Source organism: Chionomys nivalis, chromosome 12 (assembly GCF_950005125.1).
Source record: "Chionomys nivalis chromosome 12, mChiNiv1.1, whole genome shotgun sequence".
Taxonomy (NCBI): Eukaryota; Metazoa; Chordata; class Mammalia; order Rodentia; family Cricetidae; genus Chionomys; species Chionomys nivalis.
In genome coordinates this window covers 53,523,887-53,547,176 of record NC_080097.1, presented here as the reverse complement: position 1 = coordinate 53,547,176, position 23,290 = coordinate 53,523,887, and the positions used below count along the sequence as shown (strand labels likewise).

The following is a 23,290-nucleotide window of genomic DNA, read 5'->3' as shown; positions in this document are numbered from 1 at the left end:
CACCTGGGACCAGTCACCCAGTTACATAGCAAGCCACAGAGGAAGAAGTAAAGACAGGTATACAGAAACAGAGAAAAAGATAGATGGGATAATTTAAAGGAAGCTGTAAGGGAAGAAGTAAAGACAGGTATACAGAAACAGGCAAAAGATAGATGGGATAATTTAAAGGAAGCTGGCTAGAAATAAGCCAAGTTAAGACTGGGCATTTACAAGTAATAAGTCTCTGAGTGTATTTATTTGGTAGCTGGGAGGCGGGAGCCCCAAAGAGCAAAGAACAACAGCAACAACACAGGGCTCTAACTCTTCATCTCCAGGTCTTCTCTGACCTTCCACACTCCCAAGAAGGTTATTTTACTGGTGAGAACACTGACTTTATCACTTGGGGGAAAAGCTCTCTGGGCTGAAGTCCCCATGGCCACTGAATAAGCTGAGGCCCAAATAGTCCAGTTCCAGATGCTGAGGGGCTTCTGATGGCTCCGTTCAGCAGTTCTCTCAAAGCAGGTGGCCCACACCTTGCTGACAATGAAGAAGTCCTCTCGCTTCACACCCTTCTCTTTCATCTGACCTTGGATGGCTTCCCCTCTTCATTCTTGTAATGATAAGCATATGCAGTCAGCGCAGCCCTATCCTGCATTAATGGGCCCTCTTCATGGCTCTCTTGACTTGGTCTACATGCCCACGCACACAATGGCCATCTTGGCTTTGGTACTGAGCTTCATGAAGGTGCCATGGTTACTGCAGACATTTTTCTGACAGAGTAGATGTCTGTGTTGTTTGTTGTTGCTGTGGTTTTGTGTGTGTGTGTGTGTTGTTCAGATGCATATGTGTGAGTGCCCATGTATTGGCCGGAGGAGATTTCAAGTGTCCCCTTCTATTGCTCTTCACCCATTCCCTTGAGACAGTCTCTCACTGAACCCCAATTTCTGTTTTTTCAGCCAGGTTGGTAGCCAGCAATCCTTAGCAAAGCTCCTGTGTTTGTGTCTTCCTTCACCCAGCTCTGCAGTTATAGGCACATGTGGTCATGCCTGTTTTCATGTTAATTCCAGAGACGTAAACTCAGGTCCTCATGTCTGCACAGCACCAAGCCATCTCTCCAGCCCGCCTACAGAATGTACATCTGCTAAAGAAGGCCTGAGCACTAAAGAGTGAAAATGTGACTCAGACTTGGTCACTTCTAAAAACAGGCTGAGGTTAGCCCCAAGAAAGAGACACGAGGATGAGAAGATGGCTCAGTGGGTAAATGCTGGTTACATACGCATGAGGACTTCAGTTCAGATGCCTTGCACCCACATAAATGCCAGGCACAGTGGTGAGTGCCTGTACCCCTGGAGTTGGGGGTTCACCAGCAGCCTGTCTAGCTGAAATGCTGAGCTCAGACTCAGTAAGAGATCTTGTCTCTAAAATCAAGATGGAGAGTAATAGAGAAAGATGACATCAGCCTCTGACCTGTATATGAGAATTCATCAGTGAGCTCACACATATATGCATGTGTATAACACACACATGAGGAAGGGGTTTTTGAAAGTTGTTTGAGAAGTTACATAAGAAAATTTCAAAAAGGCATGTTTTGAAATACACCAGACCACCAAAATCTATTAATTTGAGCAAAATAGTATTAACCAGTAACTCAAAAGCTTCATTTCAAAATATGTATAGAAAGGATTTTATAATTATGAAAATGGAAATAATATAGTTATCCAACAAAGAAAATAATTATATAAGCTAGGTATTCCGGCTGGAATATGTTGGATTATTAAATATAATTTTTAGGAACTTTTAACGACACAGAAAATACAGTTGACAGTGGTATTTATAAGTTATGGAATAACATAAAATTTGAAATGTTCCTAGTCTTCTGCAGTGAGCACATACTGCTTTAATGACATATACATGTGTGTACAGTACATGTATGCTCTGGCTCCCTGTGCTCAAACTGTACATAACAGGAACATAAAGCTGAAATTTTTAATCAGTTCATTATAAACTTTTCTACTCACTGAAATTCTAGACTACCAATGGAACATGAGGTGCCAGGATCAGGCCCCTGGATGACACAGAGTGGACTCTGATCCTGGACAAGATGGTTCTACCAGAGCATCACTGGGATAAGTGGAGGTTGGTTAAAACCTTGATTCACTGTAGCAATATCTCACTTTAGTTCTTGATTCTGTGGCTCCACCATGCTCCTTGCATTATGGAAACAGAGGGTGATATGGGATTCCCCTCTTGTATGCAGTAAATACCATTGGTTAATAAAGAATCTGTCTTGAGCCTGGCAGGGCAGAATAGAGGTAGGCAGGGAAAACTAAACTGAATGCTGGGAGAAAGAAGGCGGAGTCAGGGATTCACCATGTAGCTGCGAGAGGGAAAGATATGAGCCGCCAGCTGGAACCTTGCTGGTAGGCCACAAGCCTAATGGCAAAATATAAAATATAAAATAATGGAAATGGATTAATATTAGATCTAAGAGCTACCTAGCAATATGCTTAAGCTATTGGCCAAGCAGTCATTTAATTAATTCAGTTTCTGTGTGGTTATTTTGAGTCTGGGCAGCTGGGAAAAAAACAAGCAGCCTCCTGCTACAAGAGGGTAACTTGATATCATGTCAACAACTTCTGGGAAAAGTGTTTTGCAGAATTCTTACAACTTTTCTGTATGCTTGAGAGTATTCCAAAGTAAAACACTTTTTAAAAAGCCTAGGTAGAAAGAAGTGTGTTAAAAATTCTGAGTTTTCCATGAACCATCTCTATTTCTTTTTTAAAAATATTAAGTAGAGCCGGGTGGTGGTGGTGGCGCACGCCTTTAATCCCAGCACTCGAGAGGCAGAGGCAGGCGGATCTCTGTGAGTTTGAGGTCAGCCTGGTCTACGTGAGCTAGCTCCAGGACAGCTAGGACTGTTACACAGAGAAACCCTGCCTCAGAGTAAGAAAAAAAGAAAAGAAAAAAACTATAACATATGACATTGTAGTTTTCAGGGCTCTCTCTCATGAGAATGTGCACATGGTGTGTTTGTGTGGTGTGATAACTTAAATGAGTTGTACCTCTACCCAAGCCCAGAGAGACAGTGAGCCACCAGAGGACACCCAGACTTCAAAGACCAAAGAGCAACTCTGCAAGTTGTAAACGGCTGTGCGGGGCAGGGGTCCTGGGCTGAACACTTACAGTCTGGTAAACTTGTACACATAAAGATGAGCCCAATGATGACAACTCACTCACAGTCCTAGAAGAGTGAGAATTGCTACTTCCGCAATGCTCAGCAGGTTACCAGACAGGAAGTACTCTGGGAAAAATGTGGTACTTACTGTAAATTTGCGAACACCCTCAAGCTCCCCAAACTTCATGTAAGAGATGTCTGCTTTCTTTTTCCCCACATCGACATCCCCAGCATAGATCTGCTTTATGCCTGCACCTTTAATTAAAGGCACACATTCATCACAAGGGCATTTTGTCACAAAAATCATGCTGCGTTCTTCTGGCTTTATATCTTGACACCTATAAAAATTATAAAGTATTACAAAACCTGTTATGAAAGAGCAAATAAGTTTGTAGAGAAATCCTTAAACTTTAAATTTGAGATTTTGCAAGACAAATTTGCAGTATTACAAATAACGATCAAGTCATGTTCTTGCTAAATTAGCAAATGTTCAAAATATGCAAAAATATGGCAATCATCATAACTGAAATTCATTGATTGCACAGTAAGATATCGGTATGTTGGACATCATATTAAAAAGGAAGTGAGAACAGAGGATGGGGAGGGAGGAATGAGTGCACATACATGGGAGGTCCTCTCTGCACTTCATCATGATCCTGGAGAATGGGGTTCACTTCTCCTTAGGCCATCACAGCAGCTAAAGACTGAGCTCTACCTGGACATATACTGACAGATGCTTCCTTAATGAGTAAGTGGTAATGCCCAGTTTTGAGCTACAGTTCTCTTAACGTTCTCCAACCATAACTTTTTAGAAATGTTTTGATAAGATGTATTAAACCTTCATCCAGAATACAGCAAGGAACCCTGCACTGAAGAGGATGGAAGGAGAGCAGAGGATAGTCTCAGCATGCTGCGGAAGCTTGGGTTAGAGGCTCTTGTGTGGCTGCAGGGACTGTACCTCCAGGTCTGGTGGATAACTCCCCTTGGCCAATTGTCTTCAGTTATGCACCTTCTAGATCTGTCTTGCTGAGTTTCATTCCTGCTCACCTGGCTGAGTACAGCAGAAACTGCAGACACCCCACCTGCTACCCAAGGGGTCTGTGCAGTGTTGCTCTATGAAGACATGTCCCTAACCCCACGACTGCCTCCTAAGAAGTCTAAACTCAGAGTTCACCATTACCCCATCCCAACCCACCACGATCACACTTGTCTCACCTCTGGGCTGGTGGATCTGGGCTCTATAGGAAAACAGACTGAGCAAGCCATAGGGAGCCAGCCAGTAAGCAGCATTCCTCCTAGAACCCTGCCATGGCCCCTGCACCAGCTCCTGCCTCCAGGATACTCCCCTATTCCTGTCCTGACTCCTTTCAGTGATAGATGGATTTTAGTCATGATGTTTTATCCCAGCAATAATAAACATAACTGAGCCAGTATTTCATAAATGTAACAGATGTGCTCTGAATTTAGAAAACAAAGGGGATACTAACATCCAAAACCAGAAATAGCTGTGCAAGTCCCTAAGGACAAACTCCTAGTAGTTCCTACTAGAGAGAGTAAGAAGAAAGAATTTCTGAAGAAATGGAAAGAGCTGGGAGTCTGTGACCATACTTCCAGTCCAGGAGCAGGACCTAACGTTATCAAAATTCTTTCTCTGAAAACATTTTCTAAGAGTTTTAAAAGAAGAACAGAAGACAATAAAAGAAAACTAGTTCCAACCAACATCTGCTCTATCTTAAAGGAAAAAGAAGGCAAAAATATCTCGTACCTAAATGTCAAAGCATTCTGCTCGGCATGTATGATGTATCTGAACTTCCGTATTTCTCTGTCCTTGTGCTTGTCATCCATGTGGGGGAAATCAGCATACTCAGAGCCCACGGGAAAGGCATTGTAGCCGCATCCTATGAAGTACATAGCTCCAGTTCCATCACAGCTTCTCTGCAAGGGTCAGCAGAAGCACCCTGTGAGTTTGCACATTCTGAAAGCCCTCACACTTCATGTAAAGAAGGTTCGCTCCATTTCTATAATAAATGCAGCCATTGGGAAATACAAGATCTGAGCTGGAGAAATGGCTGAGCTGGTAAAGGCATGTGCCACCACGCCTGGGGAGCTGAGTTCCATCCCTGAAATCAACAAGGTGAAAGGAGAAGATGGCTGTGTGTCTGGATGCACAAACATCACCTACCACAGACAAGTCCACAAAAACCTTACAATTGAAATAGAAACATAATATCAGATCATTTTATGTCTGCCATCCTCAGAGGTAACTTCAAGATAGTCTTTATGTTAACAGTTCTAATGAAATCTCAGAAGACAAAAGTGCTTTGAAAAACTAAACTGTTAAAAACAAACAAAAAAAAAACCCCAAACAAACAAAAAATGGAGGCCTGGTTCATAAGACTTCCCATGGACCAAGGATTCTGTCAGGAGCTGGGCTATGTGCTCACACTGTGACATCATAGGAAACAGTCTGGCTGCTTTCTTCCCAAATCCTGAGAACCTGGCTGATGCTGAATTTAAAGACATGATACATAACTTGTTTGGTGGAGGTTACTTCATGACAGGATGGCATTCAAGCTGTGTACTGTTACTGCTCACTGCTCTCATCCAGTGAGGAAGGGCAAAGAGGGGAGCAAAGGATAAGAACATGAAGCTTGGGGAGTGAGTAAGTTTAAAGTTTTAGGGAAGGGGAGTGAGATGAGAAACCATCAGTGGTTTTTGGTAACGAGGTTAGCATTATTAAAGAGAAGCCCAGTGTACTGGTTAGTTTTTATAGTCAATTTGGCAATACTAGAGTCACATGGAATGAGAGTGTGAACAGAAGAACTGCCTCCATCAGACCGGTCTATGCAAACGTCTGTGGGACATTTTCTTGACTGCTAACTGATGGAGGAGGCTACAGCCCACTGTGGACAGTGCATCCTCAGGCAGGTGGCACTGGGCTAAGTGAGAAAGCTAGATGAGCATGAGACAGCTAGGAGTAAGCGCCATTCCTGCTCTGACTTCCCCCGGTGACGGGATGTGACCTGAAAGTTAAGCTGACATAAACCTCTTCCTCTCTTAAAAAAAAAAAAAAGTAATTAAAAATGTTTAAATTGCATAGTGTTCATTGTGGCAATATTCAATGAACTCACAGAAAGTGTTCAATAAATGTTTGCTAATGGATGAACCTTGAAAATTGTTGACTGCTGTGGGACAATGGTCTGTACCCTGTCAATTGTATTTTAAATAAACGCTGATTGGCCAGTAGCCAGGCAGGAAGTAGAGGTGGGGTGACCAGGCAGGAAGTAGAGGCGGGGCAACGAGAATTCTGGGAAGAGGAAACAGTCAGTCTGCAGTTGTCAGCCAGACACAGAGCAAGCAAGATGTGATTGCCTCGCCAAAAAAGGTACCAAGACATGTGGCTAACACAGACAATAATTATGGACTAATATAAGTTATAAGAGTTAACAAGAAGCTTGAGTTAATAGGCCAATCAGTTTATAATTAATGTAGGCCTCTGTGTGTTTATTTGGGACTAAATGGATGAAGGACCAGGAACCAGGTGGGACAGAAACCTCGGTCAGCAGTTGAGGGAAGGGCGGATGTTTATACGAATTAGTAAAATGCATTCTATCAACCAGTCAATACAACCCAAGACTTCAGCAGGTCAGACAGCATGAGCTGTAGTTGCTATCACTCAGATGTTAGAGGGAATGATTTCATACTTACAGCTTTCCCTTCTGCCCAAATAACAGCTCCAACTCCCGTTTTATGATCCTCTGAAAGACAGGATGTTTATCTCAGTAAAAATCCACACTCAGTTCCATGAGTCCATCCTTTCCAAACAATAAAAACACATTTACTGCAACAGACATCATAAATGTAACAGCAGTAATCCCTTGTCCTAACTACACAAAACTCTTGAAATAAAACCTTTCTGGTGTGGAATATGGGAATGAGGTACCAAATAGCCAGACAGGGCAGGACCACTGTCCACCCTCACTCATCATGTCCCTGCAACAACCTCTCAAGTGGCTGTGGCACATTCGACCCACGCTGTAACTGTGACAGCCCAGCCTCACTGACTCTTCTTACCTGGTCAGGATCTAAGTGACCGCTTTTAATACATAAAGAAGCAGAATGAATAGGAAGTTTCTGAATGATGGATTTAGAGGCATAAACATGTGCTAAAATTAAGTTTATTTTTTTCTGACATATTTTTACACTCTACTCATGAAAAATTGACTTCATGGAAATATTTTTGGAAAAAAGTTCAAGTGGAAATTCTACTTAAGGTCTTGTTTTCCTTGTACATTAGGGTGAGTTTCAAATTTCTAAAACAATTTTGAATGAATTATAAAACCATAGCATTTATCAAAACCACAGCAAGGGACAAAGTAGGTACATTTATGTAAGCGGAGTCTGCACTTTCAGTTCCCAGCCGCCCAGACTCAAATAATCACACAAAAACTATAATAATTACAACACTGTTTGGCCAATGGGTTAGGGGTATTCCTAGCTAGCTCTTACATCTTAAATTAACCCATTTCTATTATTTTATATTTTATCATGAGGCTCGTGGTTGTTACCTTTTGCTTCTTGGGTGACTACATGGTGTCTTCCTGACTCTGCCTTCTTTCCTCCTCTATCTCTGCTTGGATTTCCCATGTGCTATATTCTGCCCTGCCATAGGCCAAAGCAGCTTCTTTATTAACCAGTGGTATAAAACATTCATAGTATACAGAGGGGAATCCCACATCACATTTACAGGAAAAAAAAAAAACAAAAAAACAGAATTATCTGTACCCTTACCAGGGGCCATTTATACTGAAGAGGGTTGAGTACAACTGTCCTTCCTACAACTTCCTTCAAGGTAAGCTCTCCCATCAGAGTGCATTTAAGCATCTACTTTTCTATTACAGACAATACAGACAGAAGCCCTGCCATTGTTGTATTAAACTATAGTTTGTCTTAGAGTTAACTGAAAAAATTGTAGTTATGCAATAAAATTTCTTATTTGCAATTAAAGCACATTCAGGTTTTCAAAATTATAGTATAAAATAAGTATTTTTCTGGGAAGTATTTTTATATATGTTCTCATTTTTACCTATCAATAGTTAAAATTTCCATTTCTATATATGGAATTAACTAAAAGTTAGTTCTCTTAACCCACCCTAGCTTCCTTTTCTCCATCTCTTTCTGACATTAAGGATTCCCTAAAAATGATTTTCATTTTCTTTTCTTTTTTTTTTTAAAAAAATAGATTTATTTATTTATTTATTATGTATACAGTGTTCTGCCTGTGTGCATACCTGCACCCCAGAAGAGGGCACCAGATCTCATTACAGATGGTTGTGAGCCACCACGTGGTTGCTGGGAATTGAACTCAGGACCTCCGGAAGAACAGTCCATGTTCTTAACCGCTGAGCCATCTCTCCAGCCCCCGATTTTCATTTTCTGAGTGTCACAGATGTACAAAGCATGGTGAAAGGCTGACCGTTGAGTGGGCAGGGGAATGACAGTCCCATCCTCAAGCAGCTAATGGCCAAATGGGGGCTTGACAGGGATGAGGAAGCTGCACTAAGAGGCGGTGCCTATGACACTGGGGAGCCTATGGCGATGGCTTCTACAGTGTCAGGGGCGAGATTTGGTAGCAAAATTTCCTTGCTTCCTAGACCTTTAAAGTTTAATGCAGGAGAATAATATAAATTAATGCTTCATGCTCATGTCTAAGGCAGTGGTGGAAATTATAACCACAATATTATAATTACATAAAATATCAAAACCTAAGCAAAGTTTAATACATGCATAAATAAAAACCAAACGAAACAGAAATTCTCCAAATCAAAGTCACATCTCCCGCACCAATACCTTTCTTATATTCGGATTTTGGTTTTGGGAGCTACCATTTCTATCTCAGTCTAGGAACAGACTGGACCTTTTCACGGAAGGAAACAGCATTTTCCCGTCAGCAGCACTTCTGCTTCTTGGCAAGGGCTAATTGTAAGAGAACATTCACTACCTCTTTTCAAGTAGGGATGATCCTTGATTTTCAGTTTTAAAATAGGATTTTGCTGGATAACCCAGGTTGGCCTTGAACTTGCAGTCTTCCTGCCTTAGTTTCCCTGATTGCTGGAATTAAAGGCATGTACCATATCTGTGATTCTTACAAAATTGTCCCTTATAATGATTATTCTTCAGTTTTTTTTTTCTTGCAGTTTTGAAGGAAAGCCCAATTTATGACCACTGAACAGATTCCTGAGGCTCACTGACCCCTGAAGTCAGAGTATTCTTTAGTCTACTGTTCATGCCTACAGGCACATCTATTTCTTTAATTTTTAAGATTTGTATTTGTGTGTGCACTCACACAGGTGGTATCAGAGGACAACTTCCACAACACGGAAGAAGAGAACTTGGGCTCCAACTCAGGCTGCATTCAGCCTGTCAGGCTGCGTAAAGGTCCTTGACTCTCCAAGAAGCTAGCTGGCCCCTACACATGTCAGTTTCTGTTACAGATAGTTCTGTGTTAACACTGGTCTTGATCTAAGTGTGTTTCACAGAATACTTGATAAAAATTGCTGGGTGCCTGATAAAAAAAAAAGGGCTGACTCCTTGCTTTAGTGAAGAGCCCTGATCAATCAGAGCAAAGTGGCCAGGGACCTGCGTTATCCACAGCTGCCTCCTGATGCTTTGTCACTCATATCTGACTCAATGGAGTGAGTTAGAACGGCTTTGGGGTTACTCTCACGCACTTCAACAACATGCCTACAGAGCACTGTCCCATCCAGAGTGCCTGCCCAAACAGCATACACCACCTTACATTAACACCCTTGAATTCTAAACTCCTTTACACTCGCCCCAAGGGCTTTAATGATTATGAACTCTGTGTGAGTGTGTGTGCCTCCAGAGGCCAGATGCTGATGTTGGGTGCTGTACAACACTTTTCACCTTACTTAGGAGTAAGTTCTCACTGGAACTCATTGGCTGGACTATCTGGCCAGTGAGTCCACACAATCGATCTTGTTTCAGCTGCAGGCCTGGGGCTATAAACACGTAGCCATAGCCTGCTTTTCTCGGGTGTGCTGAGGACCCAAATTCAGGGCTTCATGCTTGCACAACAAGCACTCTACCTGCTGAGCGACTTCCCCAGCCCCTGAACCACTATTTTGAATATGAAAAGATCCCCCCATTTAATAACCACTCTTTAGTTCTCAGGGAAAATGCTAATTATGCCGGTGGTTCTCCCCTGGAAGAACACACGTGAGTGATAGTTAAGTTTCATCTTAACTAGGCGTTGAGGTCCAGAACCTTCCCCTGCAAAAAAATCCACTGTCAAAAACTGTTCCTTGGAAAACCTTTTAATTCAAATGTACCAGCACGGATTTATATATAAAACTCAATAGTAAGTGGACACACGGATAATACAAAATGTAATTTAGAGTATATAAACTCTACATTACAAATCAGACTCGGATTATCAACCCTGATGAACATCAGAACACCTTGCAGAACTTTTAAAGACCTAGGCTGTACCCAGATCTGGGTGCGTTTGAGCATCTGTACCTTTTAAAGTTTCCATGGAGATTCTGTACATTGTCGGTTGAGATCCTCCATTCCGTTTACTCGACCTGAGGTCTTTTAAAGACCAGTGCCATCTGTACAGGCCTTTCTTATTCTCCTTCTCTTCTCCTCCTTTCTTGGGATAATTAAGTTTCTGGGCAGGGGATGTAGCTCAGTTGGTGGAGTGCTTGCCTAATGTGCATGAGGCCCTAGGTTCCTTTCATCTTCAGCACAGCACAAATCAGGTCCAGGAGGTGCATGCTTCTAATTCCAGCACTTGAGGTGGAGGTAGGAGGGTCAGAAGTTCAAGGTCATCCTCAGCTACTTAGGGATCTTGGACTGCATAGGACCCTATCTAGTAAATAAATAAATGAATGAATAAATAAGTCCTACTATAGCATATGTCCCAAATAAGTCTTTACTACTTCTCCTGTCTGCATTTTCCCTACTTACTTCACAACTGGATTTTAAAAAGTGGCAATTCTACATTGAAAAACATTTTATTAGCTTAGATATGAAAATAATGCTACATTTTTATCAAAATAAAGAACATCACTAAGTAGTATTTTCCTTTTACACATGCACAGCAGAGTGAGATCACTTAACTTGCTGACAGGAACGTATCACCAGAAACCGAATAACAGCATTCTTTTACCTTCATTTCTTTCCCTCTAAATTTAAAAATTCCCAGAATTCTAACTTTTTAATAAAAATAGAATACACAAGCTGGAGAGATGGCTCGGCAATTAAGAGCCCTTATTGTTTTTACAGCGGGCCTGAGTTTGATTTCCAGCACCCACATGGTGGCTCACAACTAACTGTCCATGACTGCACTCCACCATCTTCTGGGCTCTAAGGGCACCAGGAACAAACACCGTGGTGCACAAACAAAATACATGCAGACAAATCACTAACATATATAAAAAACATATTTTTAAAAAACCGAGTATGAACAAAAAAATTGTGGAGTAAATAAAAATGAGAAATTCTAGTTTTCTTTTTGTGCCATTTTTACTGAGGGACTTAGTGGGTAATGGGATTATTTGTGTAAGAAGCAAATAGGACTTAGGTCTCCTGGTCCTGGTTTGTAAATGCAGTGCTGAATTAAGAACACAGAATATACAAGGGGTTGGGTAACTCCTTTACGCTGTTGGAGCAACAATGCTTTAGTATCTAAGTGGCCTCTTAGGAACTCTACCACGGACGATAGGAAGCCACTTCACTTCAGTGTCACTGGTAACCCAACCATTCAGCCCCCGTTTATGAACTAAGCATTGAACTCACCAGTTCGGTATGCCAATAGCCTGGCCTGCACCATGCAGTGCCTTGCAACTTCCTGCGGCAAGCTTTGGTTGTGACTGTCAGTAATCTGTTCTGGGTTGCTACAGTAGAATCCGAAGTGTTTCAAGTTGGGCACACTGGAAGCTACTGTGGCCAAAAGTAGAATCAGGTCTTTCATGTTTTGCCTTAGATTGCTAAAATAGGGGTTTTCACACAGGTTCTCCAGACCTATAGTCATCAGTATCTGCTTATGCATGTCTTCATTTGAAACCAAAAATAACATTTCAAATTCTTTTATTCTTTCTTGTTTACACTCAGAATAGAAATCAGTGTCAGCACCCTGCAGTGCTTTTGCAGTCTTTTGGATAAAGTCACACTTGTAAGAGGTTTCCTCTACAAACTGCACCATGTAACACACCAGCGGCTGGAGTAAGACACATACATGGGCCCGGCTGTTGGACTTCAACCTTTCTGCTGCTTTGGCATCCAGCTTTGCATCTTCAGAGCTAGAAGCCTCGGTGAGCAAACTTATTTCTGGGTCAGAAGGCCAGTAAGAAATTCGGTTAACTCCAGCTAAAATATAAAAATATAAAAGATCATTGTTTTGATATAAGCATAATAGAGGCTTTCTACCTAAATCCAGCCTACCATTACCAAGACAAACGTCTACACTGTCATTTACACAATGTGAGGGTTAGCAAACAAATACCCACAGGCCAAAATGGCTCTATGATTAGTCTTTTTTCAGTTGATGGGTTAAGTATGGGCTTTACAAGAGAATATTCTTTATCATATGAGATTATGAGAAATTAAAAATTCAGTGTTTGTATTTATTCAAAGACACAACCCTTCATTTACATATGTAATGAGTACCCTCGAATGGCAGACTTGACTAACACAGTAGAAACTATACTGCATGCAAAATCTGAAATATTTATACACCAAGGTTTTCCATGTTGCCATGGTTGCTCTGGAAATGTTATAGCCAATACATGGTAAGGCCTAGAGTTTTGTATCTAAATAACTATAAATACTACATTTATGCACTCAAAATGTTCCTGTCTCAGATTCAGAATTCTTCTGAAAAGCTATATTCTAAAGAGAGGGAAATGGTCATGCTTTTAATGCAGCATTCTTTGAATTAAAAACAACTCCAGACAATCAAAACAGGGGAATAAATAATGTGACTCCTCATCTAGACCATCAAGATGGGGAACACACGATGGGACCCCTCCTCATTATCCAAGGCGCCCACCAAGAAGTTTCTGTTTTAAAATGTGTTGCTTTCATTTTCTTTAACCTTGGTTTTGTTAACGAGTTTTAAATTAGCATATGAAGTATGAGTTTCATGATGGTATTTTTTGTATACACTTTGTTCTTGCTGAACACAAAGAACTTTTAACAGAAAAATTTCATAGAATGATGAGAAGGGCATCACCAGTCTTTAAAAAGTCTATAAGTCAAAGAGAACAACAAACTTGCAGAATAATTTTCACTCAGTATGACAGAGGAAAGGTAAGTAGCTTTTACTACACAGAAACAACATGTACTTTTGCTTAAGCTCATTAAACAAAAGTACATGTTGGCAAGAAAAATAAGACCTTAAGGGAAACAAAAGATATGAGCAGGCACCTTGTAAAAGACACAGCTAGATAACAAACACAAAAACATAAGGTCGAATGAAATTACTATGCAAACATCAAATGTTTAATTATGAATAGTTTACAACAGAAATTTCTCTGCCACTATCTTATGTCATTTCAGCTCAACAAGATTAAAAGTTTTTGTTTTATTTATTCATGTGCAAGTGCAATAAAAAGATTTTATTAGGTATGTCTGAGTTCTAGCGCCCACAGAAGTCAGAAGAGTGGCTAGATTCCCAGGCAGTTGTGTGCCACCTGACCTGGGTGCTGGGAACAACTTGGGTTCCCCACAAGAACAGGAGTACTCATAACCACTGCACAGCAATAGAAAACCTAACTAAGACACAGTTCACTCTGAATTCACGTCATTTACGTGGTCCTTAAGGCAACCCTCATACTCTGATTTGTAGTAATGTTTTATATACTTCTACATTTGTAGCAATTGCTTCAGCTTTGAGTCATGCAGAACACTAGAGAGGTGTACCTGGCTGAGGGCTAATGAAACAGACGACTTTTCTTATTTCTTATGTTCTGTTCCATAACAAAAAATCAAGAGGCTCTCCAAAGAAGCCTGACAGATCACCCCAATCCATCCACCAGCACTCCACAAGAATACCTTTCCAGTTCAAATGCTGAACCTGTTTCATGCCTCCATTACTTTACATGCTGCTGCCTTAAGCTAGCAACATGAGGACCCCTGTTCTACATCCAACCCACTATGGTAGTTTTAATGAGAAATGTCTCTTTTGGGTTTGATTTTTGAACTCTTGGTCTGGTTGGTGGTCTGTTTGGGGAGGCTACAGAACCTTTAGGGGATACAGTCTTGCTGGAGGAACTAACTCACTGGGGTGGGCCTGGGTGCTTGTAGACTTGTTGCACTTCCTATTCTCTCTCAACTTCCTGCCTCCGTGCCTGCCTTCTGCTATGCCTCCCCACCATTAATGTACTATGATCCTCTGGAGCCACAAGCCCAGATAAACTTGTCCATAAGTTGCTTCTGGTCATGGTACTTTATCACAGAAACAGAATATAACTAATACAGCCATGGAGATCAGGCTTGTGCCTCAGCTTTCACAACACAGTAGCCAGGCCTCTGAGCTCCTGCAGCACTTACAGCCTTATTTGATACCAAGTCTTCCTGAGGAAAAGGATGGGGAGTCACATTTGTTGTCTTCTTTCATCTAGAGCTACCAGGTGCCCATATGTGAGATACATTCTTTAAAATGATATAATCACCTGCATATTTACCTACCTATAAAATAGAATGAGAAGCAGTCATGTGTTGTGTGACCTTCCAGGGTATATAGTAACCTTTGGGAGTGTGCTGGTTAGTTTTTGTCAACTCTACACAAAATGAGACATATTTGAGAAAAGGGAATCTCAAGAAATTGGGAAATTGGCTCCATCTGATTTGAAATTTGATTTGAAATTGCCTCCACATCCAGGACTGTGGCCATGTCTGTGAGGCATTTTCTTTATTAATGATTGGTGTATAAGGGCCCAGGCCAGGGGGTGGTCCCATCCCCAGGGTTGTACAGGAAAGCTGACAGAGCACGCCATGGAGCAAGACAGTAAGCAGTTCCTGAACTGAGTTCCTACCTGACTTCTCTTAATGATCAACTTCATCTGGACTTGAAAGCCAAATAAATCATCTCCTTTCCACGTTTGTTTCTGGTCATGGTGGTTACAACATAAACAAAACTAGAACAGAGACGGCTGCCCAGCCAGAGCTTACAGCTCCCACAGTGACACGAACAGAAAGGATGTTATGTGGCTGCCGGGTCATAGCTCTTGTTTTGTTCTATGGTGCTGGGAAAAACCTGGGCCTCACCCATGCTAGGCAAGCACTCCACTACTGAGCTACAATCCCCAGCCGCTCTCCCCCAAGCAGGATTTTAAGAAGCAGATATGCCTTTCTCTGAATGCAGAGGACTCAAGTGAGACCCCGGTTCTGACGAAAGTAGGGAGAAGAATGATGTCTACTCCCACAAATCAACCACGTTAACAAAACTGCCTGCTGCTGTCAGTGCCTGTGTCTGACAACCATAGGGGTGAAATGCAGTCTCAAGCCACTGAAAATTTGGGGTTCCACTGTAAACTAGCATAACTATAATTTACCAAAGGTCAGTTAGCTGATCAGCAAGCAGAGTTGAGCTCAGAATCCACGTTTGCAGACTTATCCTCTGACAATGCATAAATGGTCTTCAAACATGCATTTGCCCTCCCACGTTATCTCTGTGTATTTGGGCGATGTCTTCCCTCACGGCTGCTCTCTGATAAATGAGCTGAATTCCAGCACCACCTTATCGGTACTCACCATTCACAATCATTTTCAAACAAGCAGAACACGGTTTTCTTGAAAAATAGAGGTCACAGTTTTTCAGCCTGGACCCGTGTTTGATAAGAGCAATTTGCCCAGTATGTAAGTCTTCACTAGAGCAGTGAAGACCAATGATTTTCATGTTTTTCACCACCACAAGACCAGTTTTCTTCACCTAATTAAGACACAAAATAATAAATTATTAGTTATGACTAATACTGTCCTTTCATGGGTAATACTTGATTTTCTAATGATGAAAGCTGTGCTTAGTTCTTACCTAAACACAGTCTTCATAAAAATAGATTTCTAATTAGGTCCACAAAGAATTTCTGAGAGCTTCATATTGACTTTAGAAGAGAAACTTCCAAAACTAAGACTGTTGATTAATTACATGTGTGGTTATTATTACTTCGTTCTACTGAAAGATGAGTTCATTTTAACCTAATAAAGGCCACAGGCCGAGTCAGCTGACTGGTTTATTCCACCATCCAGGTGAGGATTATTTCACTACAAGCTCCATGATGATGTAAGGAAATCCTCTGGGTTTCACGCACACCTCGGAAGAATCACAGATGGTAAAGGCGGAACTAAAGCAGGCATCATCTCAATTCTAAAATTACAAGATATTTTTTTCTTTTTTGAGTCAGGATTGCATTATATAGCCCAGGCTGGCCTTAACTTATGCTGATAAGATAGCTCAGCTATTAATGGTAAGGGCACAACTAAAACATAATGCATTTGATTCCAAACTTGTAAAAAGTAAACCTTCCCCTCTTCATCCCAAAGTATAACTGTACATTCCCTGAATACAAAGTGTATGTTATCTTCTTCCAGTAAGTTTGTTTGCAACACTGATCACTTTAGAAAGTACCACTGAAAATTGCCTTGACAAAAGTTTAACAGAGCTGGCACCGTTAAACTGAGGCAACATGGCCAACAGAGTGGCTGCAACGCAGCAAAATGGCATTGGCTTTACACTGTCAGCAGACAGAAATAAACCAGAAATAAATGATTGTATGTGACACTGTTCCCAAGACACATGAAGTGCATTATCAACCTCTTACTAGAACAATCTTTCAGGCCAAATTTACCACTCTTTTAGTCCTTTTCAAACAAAATAAAAATGATGGCACATGCTTTTTTTTTTTTTTTTTTTTTTTTTTTTGGTTTTTCGAGACAGGGTTTCTCTGTGGCTTTGGAGCCTGTCCTGGAACTAGCTCTGTAGACCAGGCTGGTCTCGAACTCACAGAGGATGGCACATGCTTTTAACCCCAGCGTGTGGAGGCAGAAACAGGCAGATCTCTGAGTTTGAGGTGAGTTTGGTCTACAGAGTGAGTCCCATGACAGCCAAAGCTACATAGAGAAGCCCCCATCTCAAAAACAAAACACTGCTCCCCCATCTAAACAAACAAAAAATTGTTAATTTTGCTTCTAGCTATAGCCAACATATCTAGTTTGAAATAAAAATTTTCATCCCAAATGGGAAGCCCAAATTGTGTTCCAGCCTGGGACTTTTAGTTGCTACAGCCCCAGCACACTGACTTTCTGGGAAACGCTCTTCTGGGCCCTGGCTTGTTTCACTTCATGCACATCTTGGACGGTTTCTATGTACTTTTAGTCATAGGGGTTTACATTAAAACATGATGGAACAGGACCACCTTTCAGTATATGTCCTTAGGTGATTCACTACTCTTTTCCTTTGTGTTTCTCTTATACTGAAAGCATCTAGCAAGTTATTTCTAAATCACACCGGGCAGTGAAGAGACTCACTCCCAGAACTAGTCAGGAAACTTATACAGACATCAGAATACTAACTCTATAAAACACATGTGCTTATTCTCTGCATGAGAACAGCCATCTCTGGAAGCTACGGTAGCGTGACAAGGAATACCAGGTCTTTTGACCTGATGGCCCGTGTTTCTTAGATATAAGAGAAAACATGAAATTCCTGGGCTGGAGACAGAGGACTCCAAAGAGTGAGAAGCGTGTTTGTGGTGGTCCACACCCTCTGGTTCCCCAGGGCAATAATGCAGCTGGGACCACATGGTTGCTTGGACCCACAGTGGTTACACAGAGAGAAACATCAAGGCTGGTATCCTGGTGTTTGAAGGGAAGAAGCAAACCAACCTGTTGTTTGTCCCAGAGGGAGATATTACCTCAGCTCTTCAGAAATGTCCAAGATAAAGACCAATTAGGTTTTGCATTCTCACTATAATAACCAAGATACACACATGTGGAGAAGCTCGGGGGCTTTGCTCAATCCATCGGTGACTCAGGATTAGAAGTTACACTTGGAAATAAAACAAGAAGGAGGACATCACAGACAACCCTCACTCGAGTGTTTAAACAGGCTTGTCAGGACACAAGAGGCCTTTTAGGAGAATCTGAGCAGCTCCCCGGAGCATGGGAGGTCTTGTACAGGACTCTAGCCATTCCTTTTGCTTTTGATTATGAGCTTGTTACATCTTTTTAAAAATCATAACAATTCACCTGTTTTTTGTCAGCAGATACTCTGGCCAACTCTTCATTATCTCCTAAGGGGCCACGGTTTTCTTCTTCGTTTTTCTAATTAAAATCAGATTAAGAGGGAAAATGATTAATATGATGAATTATATATGTCTAATGTATAATCAATAGGATAAATACATTTCAGTATTTAAGGACTGGTTTCCTCTGGATCATCTTCCCCCTTATGAAGCTCTGTGTTGACATCTCACTTCACTCGGGTACAGACTCAGACCATATCCAAGCTAGCAAGTAAGGCCACATAATAATTTATACTACACGGAAAGCATGAACCAGTATGAAAGAAAGTAATGTTAGCCATCTTCACAGTACCTAACTTCTAATTCAAACTGTTTATTTACTGTCCCCCAGCCTTCTTCTAAGTCTCTCTCTCTCTTTTTTTATACACGACTACCATTGTATCTTCTAAGTCTCAATAGACAAGTCCTTTTCCAGTCGTTGACCGGACACTTTAAAATTCTGCTTTTATTGCTGAACAATGTAAGTATTTGATAGCACAGAGGAACTCTGACACTAGTCATATTTGAAAATATATTAAACTGTTAAATGTTAAATTTGGCAAAAGTGGCAATGTAAATGTCCATCAACACAACTGACTCTTCTACAGTTTATCCAAATACAGTCTACACAGTGCCAGGCATGAAGAGAGCTTTCAGCTTATTCACTGCGTGTAAGAGCACACGGGCTGGAGTGTGCTCAGGGTTTGGAGCACTTGCCTTGCATGTACAAGGCTATGGGCTCAACCAACAGGACCTCAGAATAAAGCAAAGCACGTTGCATGTACACGTGATTTTCCACTGTACTAAAAAGGAAGCTGATGCAAAAACACAATACCTTACACAAAGTTACACAAACTACCAAGAGCTCGAGCTGGAAGGGAACCCAGTCAGCCTGGCTGCTCTGGAAACACTAGACCAAGTTGCTGCCACGCACACAATGCCACAGCATATGTATGTCTTACCTTTGGTGGGAAAGATCCAGAATAAAGTATTTCAAGCAAGTATAATAAAAAAGAAAAAGGATAAAATAATACAAACATGTCAACAGTCTCTAGGTAGTAAAGTGTGAAGACTTTTTCTTCTGTTCCTTTTAAAACAATGAACACATACTCATTTGGGAACTCATAAAAATATTTTATACAGTTACATGTCAATTGCATCTTGGAGCTTCTGTTTACTCTGTGTGATTAGTTTTGTCAACCTGAAACACCTGGAGGCGTCTAGGAAAAGAGAACTTCAGTTAAAGAGTTGCCTCTATCAGGCAAGCCCATGGGCATGCCTGTAGGATATTTTCCTGATTAGTGATTGGTATGCGAGGGCCCAGCCCGCAGTGGGCAGCCTACCATAGGCGTGGGGTCCTGGATTATATAAGAAAGAGGGCTAGAAACACTGCAAGGTTATTTAAGGACATTAACTAGCACAAAGAGAACCCTCCTGAAAGCATGTGCAGTATGAGTTTTTCTGGTTAATTGAGTTATCTTCAGTTTCGATAAAAATGCTAAAAAAAAAAAAAGGATGAAAATGGGGTGTCATGAGCTCCCTTTCATTTGTTTCTCCCCAAACTCATCACTGGTTTTCTTCTCTGAGCAGCCATGACGCTGGAACTGACGAAACTAACATGCACATCCGCTTTCCTGACAGTAGATGCGTCCAGAGGTGGTAACAATAGTCTATGCATTTTGTAAATTTGCCTTTTTAGTAGTTAAAACACGTTTTCCACGGAGACAAGTTAAAAGTGATAACAAAGTCCTCAAGCTACCGTACACTGCTAGAGTATTCTTGAAGGTGCCTCGGTTCAGTACTGTGGGTCGCAAGGCTTATAGTCAAGGAACAAGAGGGAAACCTGCCTGACACTTTGGCTTGACAGCTATGGGGAACATGGGCGTGAAACAGTGGGTTAGACATTAACACAGTGAACAGTAGCAGGGAAGGGTCAGGATATATAAGTAGTAAGTTTTCCTAGGCCAAGCCTCTTCCCAAGTTGGTGACCCCTGTAATTATTTCTATGTCTAGTTAAGATTTTAATTTAATAGCCGTAAACTGATACAGGTATGGGCCATATTCCTAAACAAGATTTCAAATAAAATATTTTAAATAAAACTAACTTGTTTCTCTTAAACAAACAAAACCTTCCTCATATCTGTCTGATGAAGGAAAGGAAGTCAGAAAAGCAGACCACCTCAGGGTGAGGAGGAGGGGCCACCTCAGGGTGAGGAGGAGGCACAGAGACATTGCTTAAAAAGACAGGAAGCTGAATCATCTTTTGTTTCTAACGAAGTTTTACAGCCCTGAAACTTGGAGGCATTTTCATCAGAATGCTAATAGCCTTATCTCTGTCAGAATGAGGACATTTCGTAATAGAAACTTACATATTACACGCCACTAATTAAAAAAACTTGTGCATCAATAAAGGACTCAATTTATGTGTGTATAAACAGATTCATGCTGAGATCAAAAGTCACTAATGAAGTTAAAAAGATTTTCAATTCTAATATTCAATTATAACAAGCCTGACTTCTACAATGTACATTTTAATATCTGATAATCAAGGAATATGCTAGGACTAACTTTTCAGACTGGAAAGATGAGCTATTATGCTATGAGCTACACGCAGAATGCCATGATAATGCTATTTCTCAAGTCTTAAGGCCTGTTGGGTTTGACTATGCAGACTACAAGAGGCAATATAATCAAACTTACGGGTACTGCTTTTTCCAAGGGTAAAAAATAAGTTATACCTGAGACTTTTGCCCTTGGGCTTCTACTCCTGGGAAGAGCTCCATCCAGAGACTGAGCAGAGTGAAAAGGTTGACTTTAGAAAGCCTTGGTATTTGACCTACAAAAGAGAGGGCATTCAGAATCTCACTAGTGATGGCAAAGGAGCTAAGCTCAAACCTACTTGTGAGATGCAAAAAGATTGGCGGGTAGGAGAATCATAGCTTCATTAGCAAGAGCAGCCACAACCTCACTTTCGATGACCTCTGGTGGCTCCTTCCAAACGTGGGTCCCTTTTTCCCTCCAGGTCACCCCATAGATAAAATAATACAACCGACACCGAAGCTCCGGAAATAAACTGGGGCAAGTCCTCGCCTTTGACGTCGTTGTTGTGGAGGAAGTTTTTTGTTACTTTGTTGTTTTATTTTGTTAGCGTTGGAAGGCATTGCTAAAAAGGAAATGGTTAGTACACGCTTGATTCTCAACCATAGGGCAAAAGTTGAGAAAAGCATCACATGCGGTGAATTTGGAATCAAAGCAAAAGCGCAATTCCAGGCTCTTCAGCCCCGGGATACTGCGTCTAGGTCCCGCTACCAGGAGTGCAGGGCAGGGCACGCGACCTGTGAAGCCTGGGGAGCACAGCCCCAGGACACACGTCTGGCAAGGAGACCGAGGCGCAGCGGGCCTGGCGGGAGTTGCTGAAAGAGACCGGGTGCTCGGCGGGAGACACGGGGCAGGCAGGACGCGGGAACGGAGGGAGACACAGGCCTGGGGGTGGAGGGGGGGCATGAAGGAGACTCAGTGCAGGTAGGGTGCCAAGCTGGTGGAGGACACGGGGCAGACTGGGTGCCGAGCTGGAGGGAGACACTGGGCTATCAGGGCGGGAGGGAGACAGTGCAGGTAGGGTGCTGAGCTGAATGGCGACACAGGGCAGATGGAGTGCCGAGCTGGAGGGCGACACAGCGCTAGCAGGGCGGGAAGGAGACACAGTGCACGTAGGGGCTGAGCTGGAGGGCGACACGGGGCAGACCGGGTGCCGGGCTGGAGGAGGACACGGGGCTGGCAGGGTGGGAGGGTGCCGAGAGGGATGGAGGCACGAGGCAAGCACGGCAGGGACACCGTGTAAGTAGGACGCGGACCTGGAAGGACACCAGGGACAGGCGGGGCGCCAGACAAGAGCAAGAGGCACCGCGGGAGAGAAGGCGGACGGCAGCAGGGCCGCGCCCCGCACTCACCCGTCATGCTGCCAGTCTGCGTCCCGACTGACCGCCCGGTCCCCGAACCCTCCAGACTCTGCATCTGATCAGCTTCTTTCAACCCCAGCCCAGAGGCCTCGGCCCAGGGCAGCTCGCCCACTCAGGCATGGTAGAAAACACAGCAGCTCCCCGCCAGCCGCCTCCACGGCCTGTCAACAACCGCTGGCTTCGCGCAGCCAGATGATGTCTCAGCATGCTCGTCGCTTCCGGCGCCCGACGTGACGTCAGAACCCGGGGCACTGGGGGTGGAGGTGGTTGTATTTGTTGTCTGTAACCTGCGGCGGTATTTGTATGGCTGTGTTCAGAGGGTTCTGCTGAAAAAAGGGCGCTTGAAGTTGGCTTGGCCCGAGATCGTAGATGATGCAGCCCGCCGCAGGGACCAGGGTGGCGGACTTGGGCGCAGAGGGGCGAGCGTGGAACCGGAGTGGGCGAGGGAAGCAGGGCAGCCAGAACCCGTCCCAGGGGATTTAATTGTGCTTCTTTTTTGTTGTTGTTGTTGTTTGTTTGTTTTTCGAGACTGGGTTTCTCTGTAGCTTTGGGGTCTGCCCTGGAACTAGCTCTGGTAGACCAGGCTGGCCTCGAGATCCGCCTGCCTCTGCCTCCCGAGTGCGCCACCACCGCCTGGCGTCTTTTTCACAATTTTTAAGAGTTCTCTTCATTGGTTTACTGTCTAGGCTGTTACTTTGGGGGGAGATATGGTGGGGTAGGGGTTGTCACAGAAGCCTTTGTCAGACATAGATGCCACTGCAAACGTGTAGACAAGACTTTTCATTTTGGGCCTCCAGTTGACAAAAAAAAATTACCTGGAGACTTGTTAATTATGAAAGCTCAGCCTTTATATCTTTATATATAAGACT

The 23,290-nt window shown here is 42.5% G+C and overlaps 1 protein-coding gene across 3 annotated transcripts in view; it reads right to left on the bottom strand.

The window, feature by feature from the left end:
* The window catches only part of Cdadc1 (cytidine and dCMP deaminase domain containing 1), a 28,663-nt gene extending 6,065 nt beyond the window's left edge, over window positions 1-22,598 (bottom strand). For 2 of the 3 annotated variants that reach the window (XM_057785933.1, XM_057785934.1), the window contains exons 1-8: window positions 22,413-22,598; window positions 21,201-21,298; window positions 18,428-18,502; window positions 15,935-16,112; window positions 11,978-12,547; window positions 6,863-6,912; window positions 4,920-5,089; window positions 3,303-3,492 (exon numbers count right to left, since the gene is read on the bottom strand). In XM_057785933.1, coding sequence (XP_057641916.1) covers window positions 3,303-3,492; window positions 4,920-5,089; window positions 6,863-6,912; window positions 11,978-12,547; window positions 15,935-16,112; window positions 18,428-18,502; window positions 21,201-21,298; window positions 22,413-22,476 — 1,395 coding nt within the window. In that variant the 5' untranslated portion in view covers window positions 22,477-22,598. Of the gene's footprint in view, window positions 1-3,302; window positions 3,493-4,919; window positions 5,090-6,862; window positions 6,913-11,977; window positions 12,548-15,934; window positions 16,113-16,214; window positions 16,494-18,427; window positions 18,503-21,200; window positions 21,299-22,412 lie in introns of all 3 variants that reach the window. The other variant, XM_057785935.1, reaches the window with a different exon arrangement.
* Window positions 22,599-23,290: the final 692 nt, after the last annotated feature.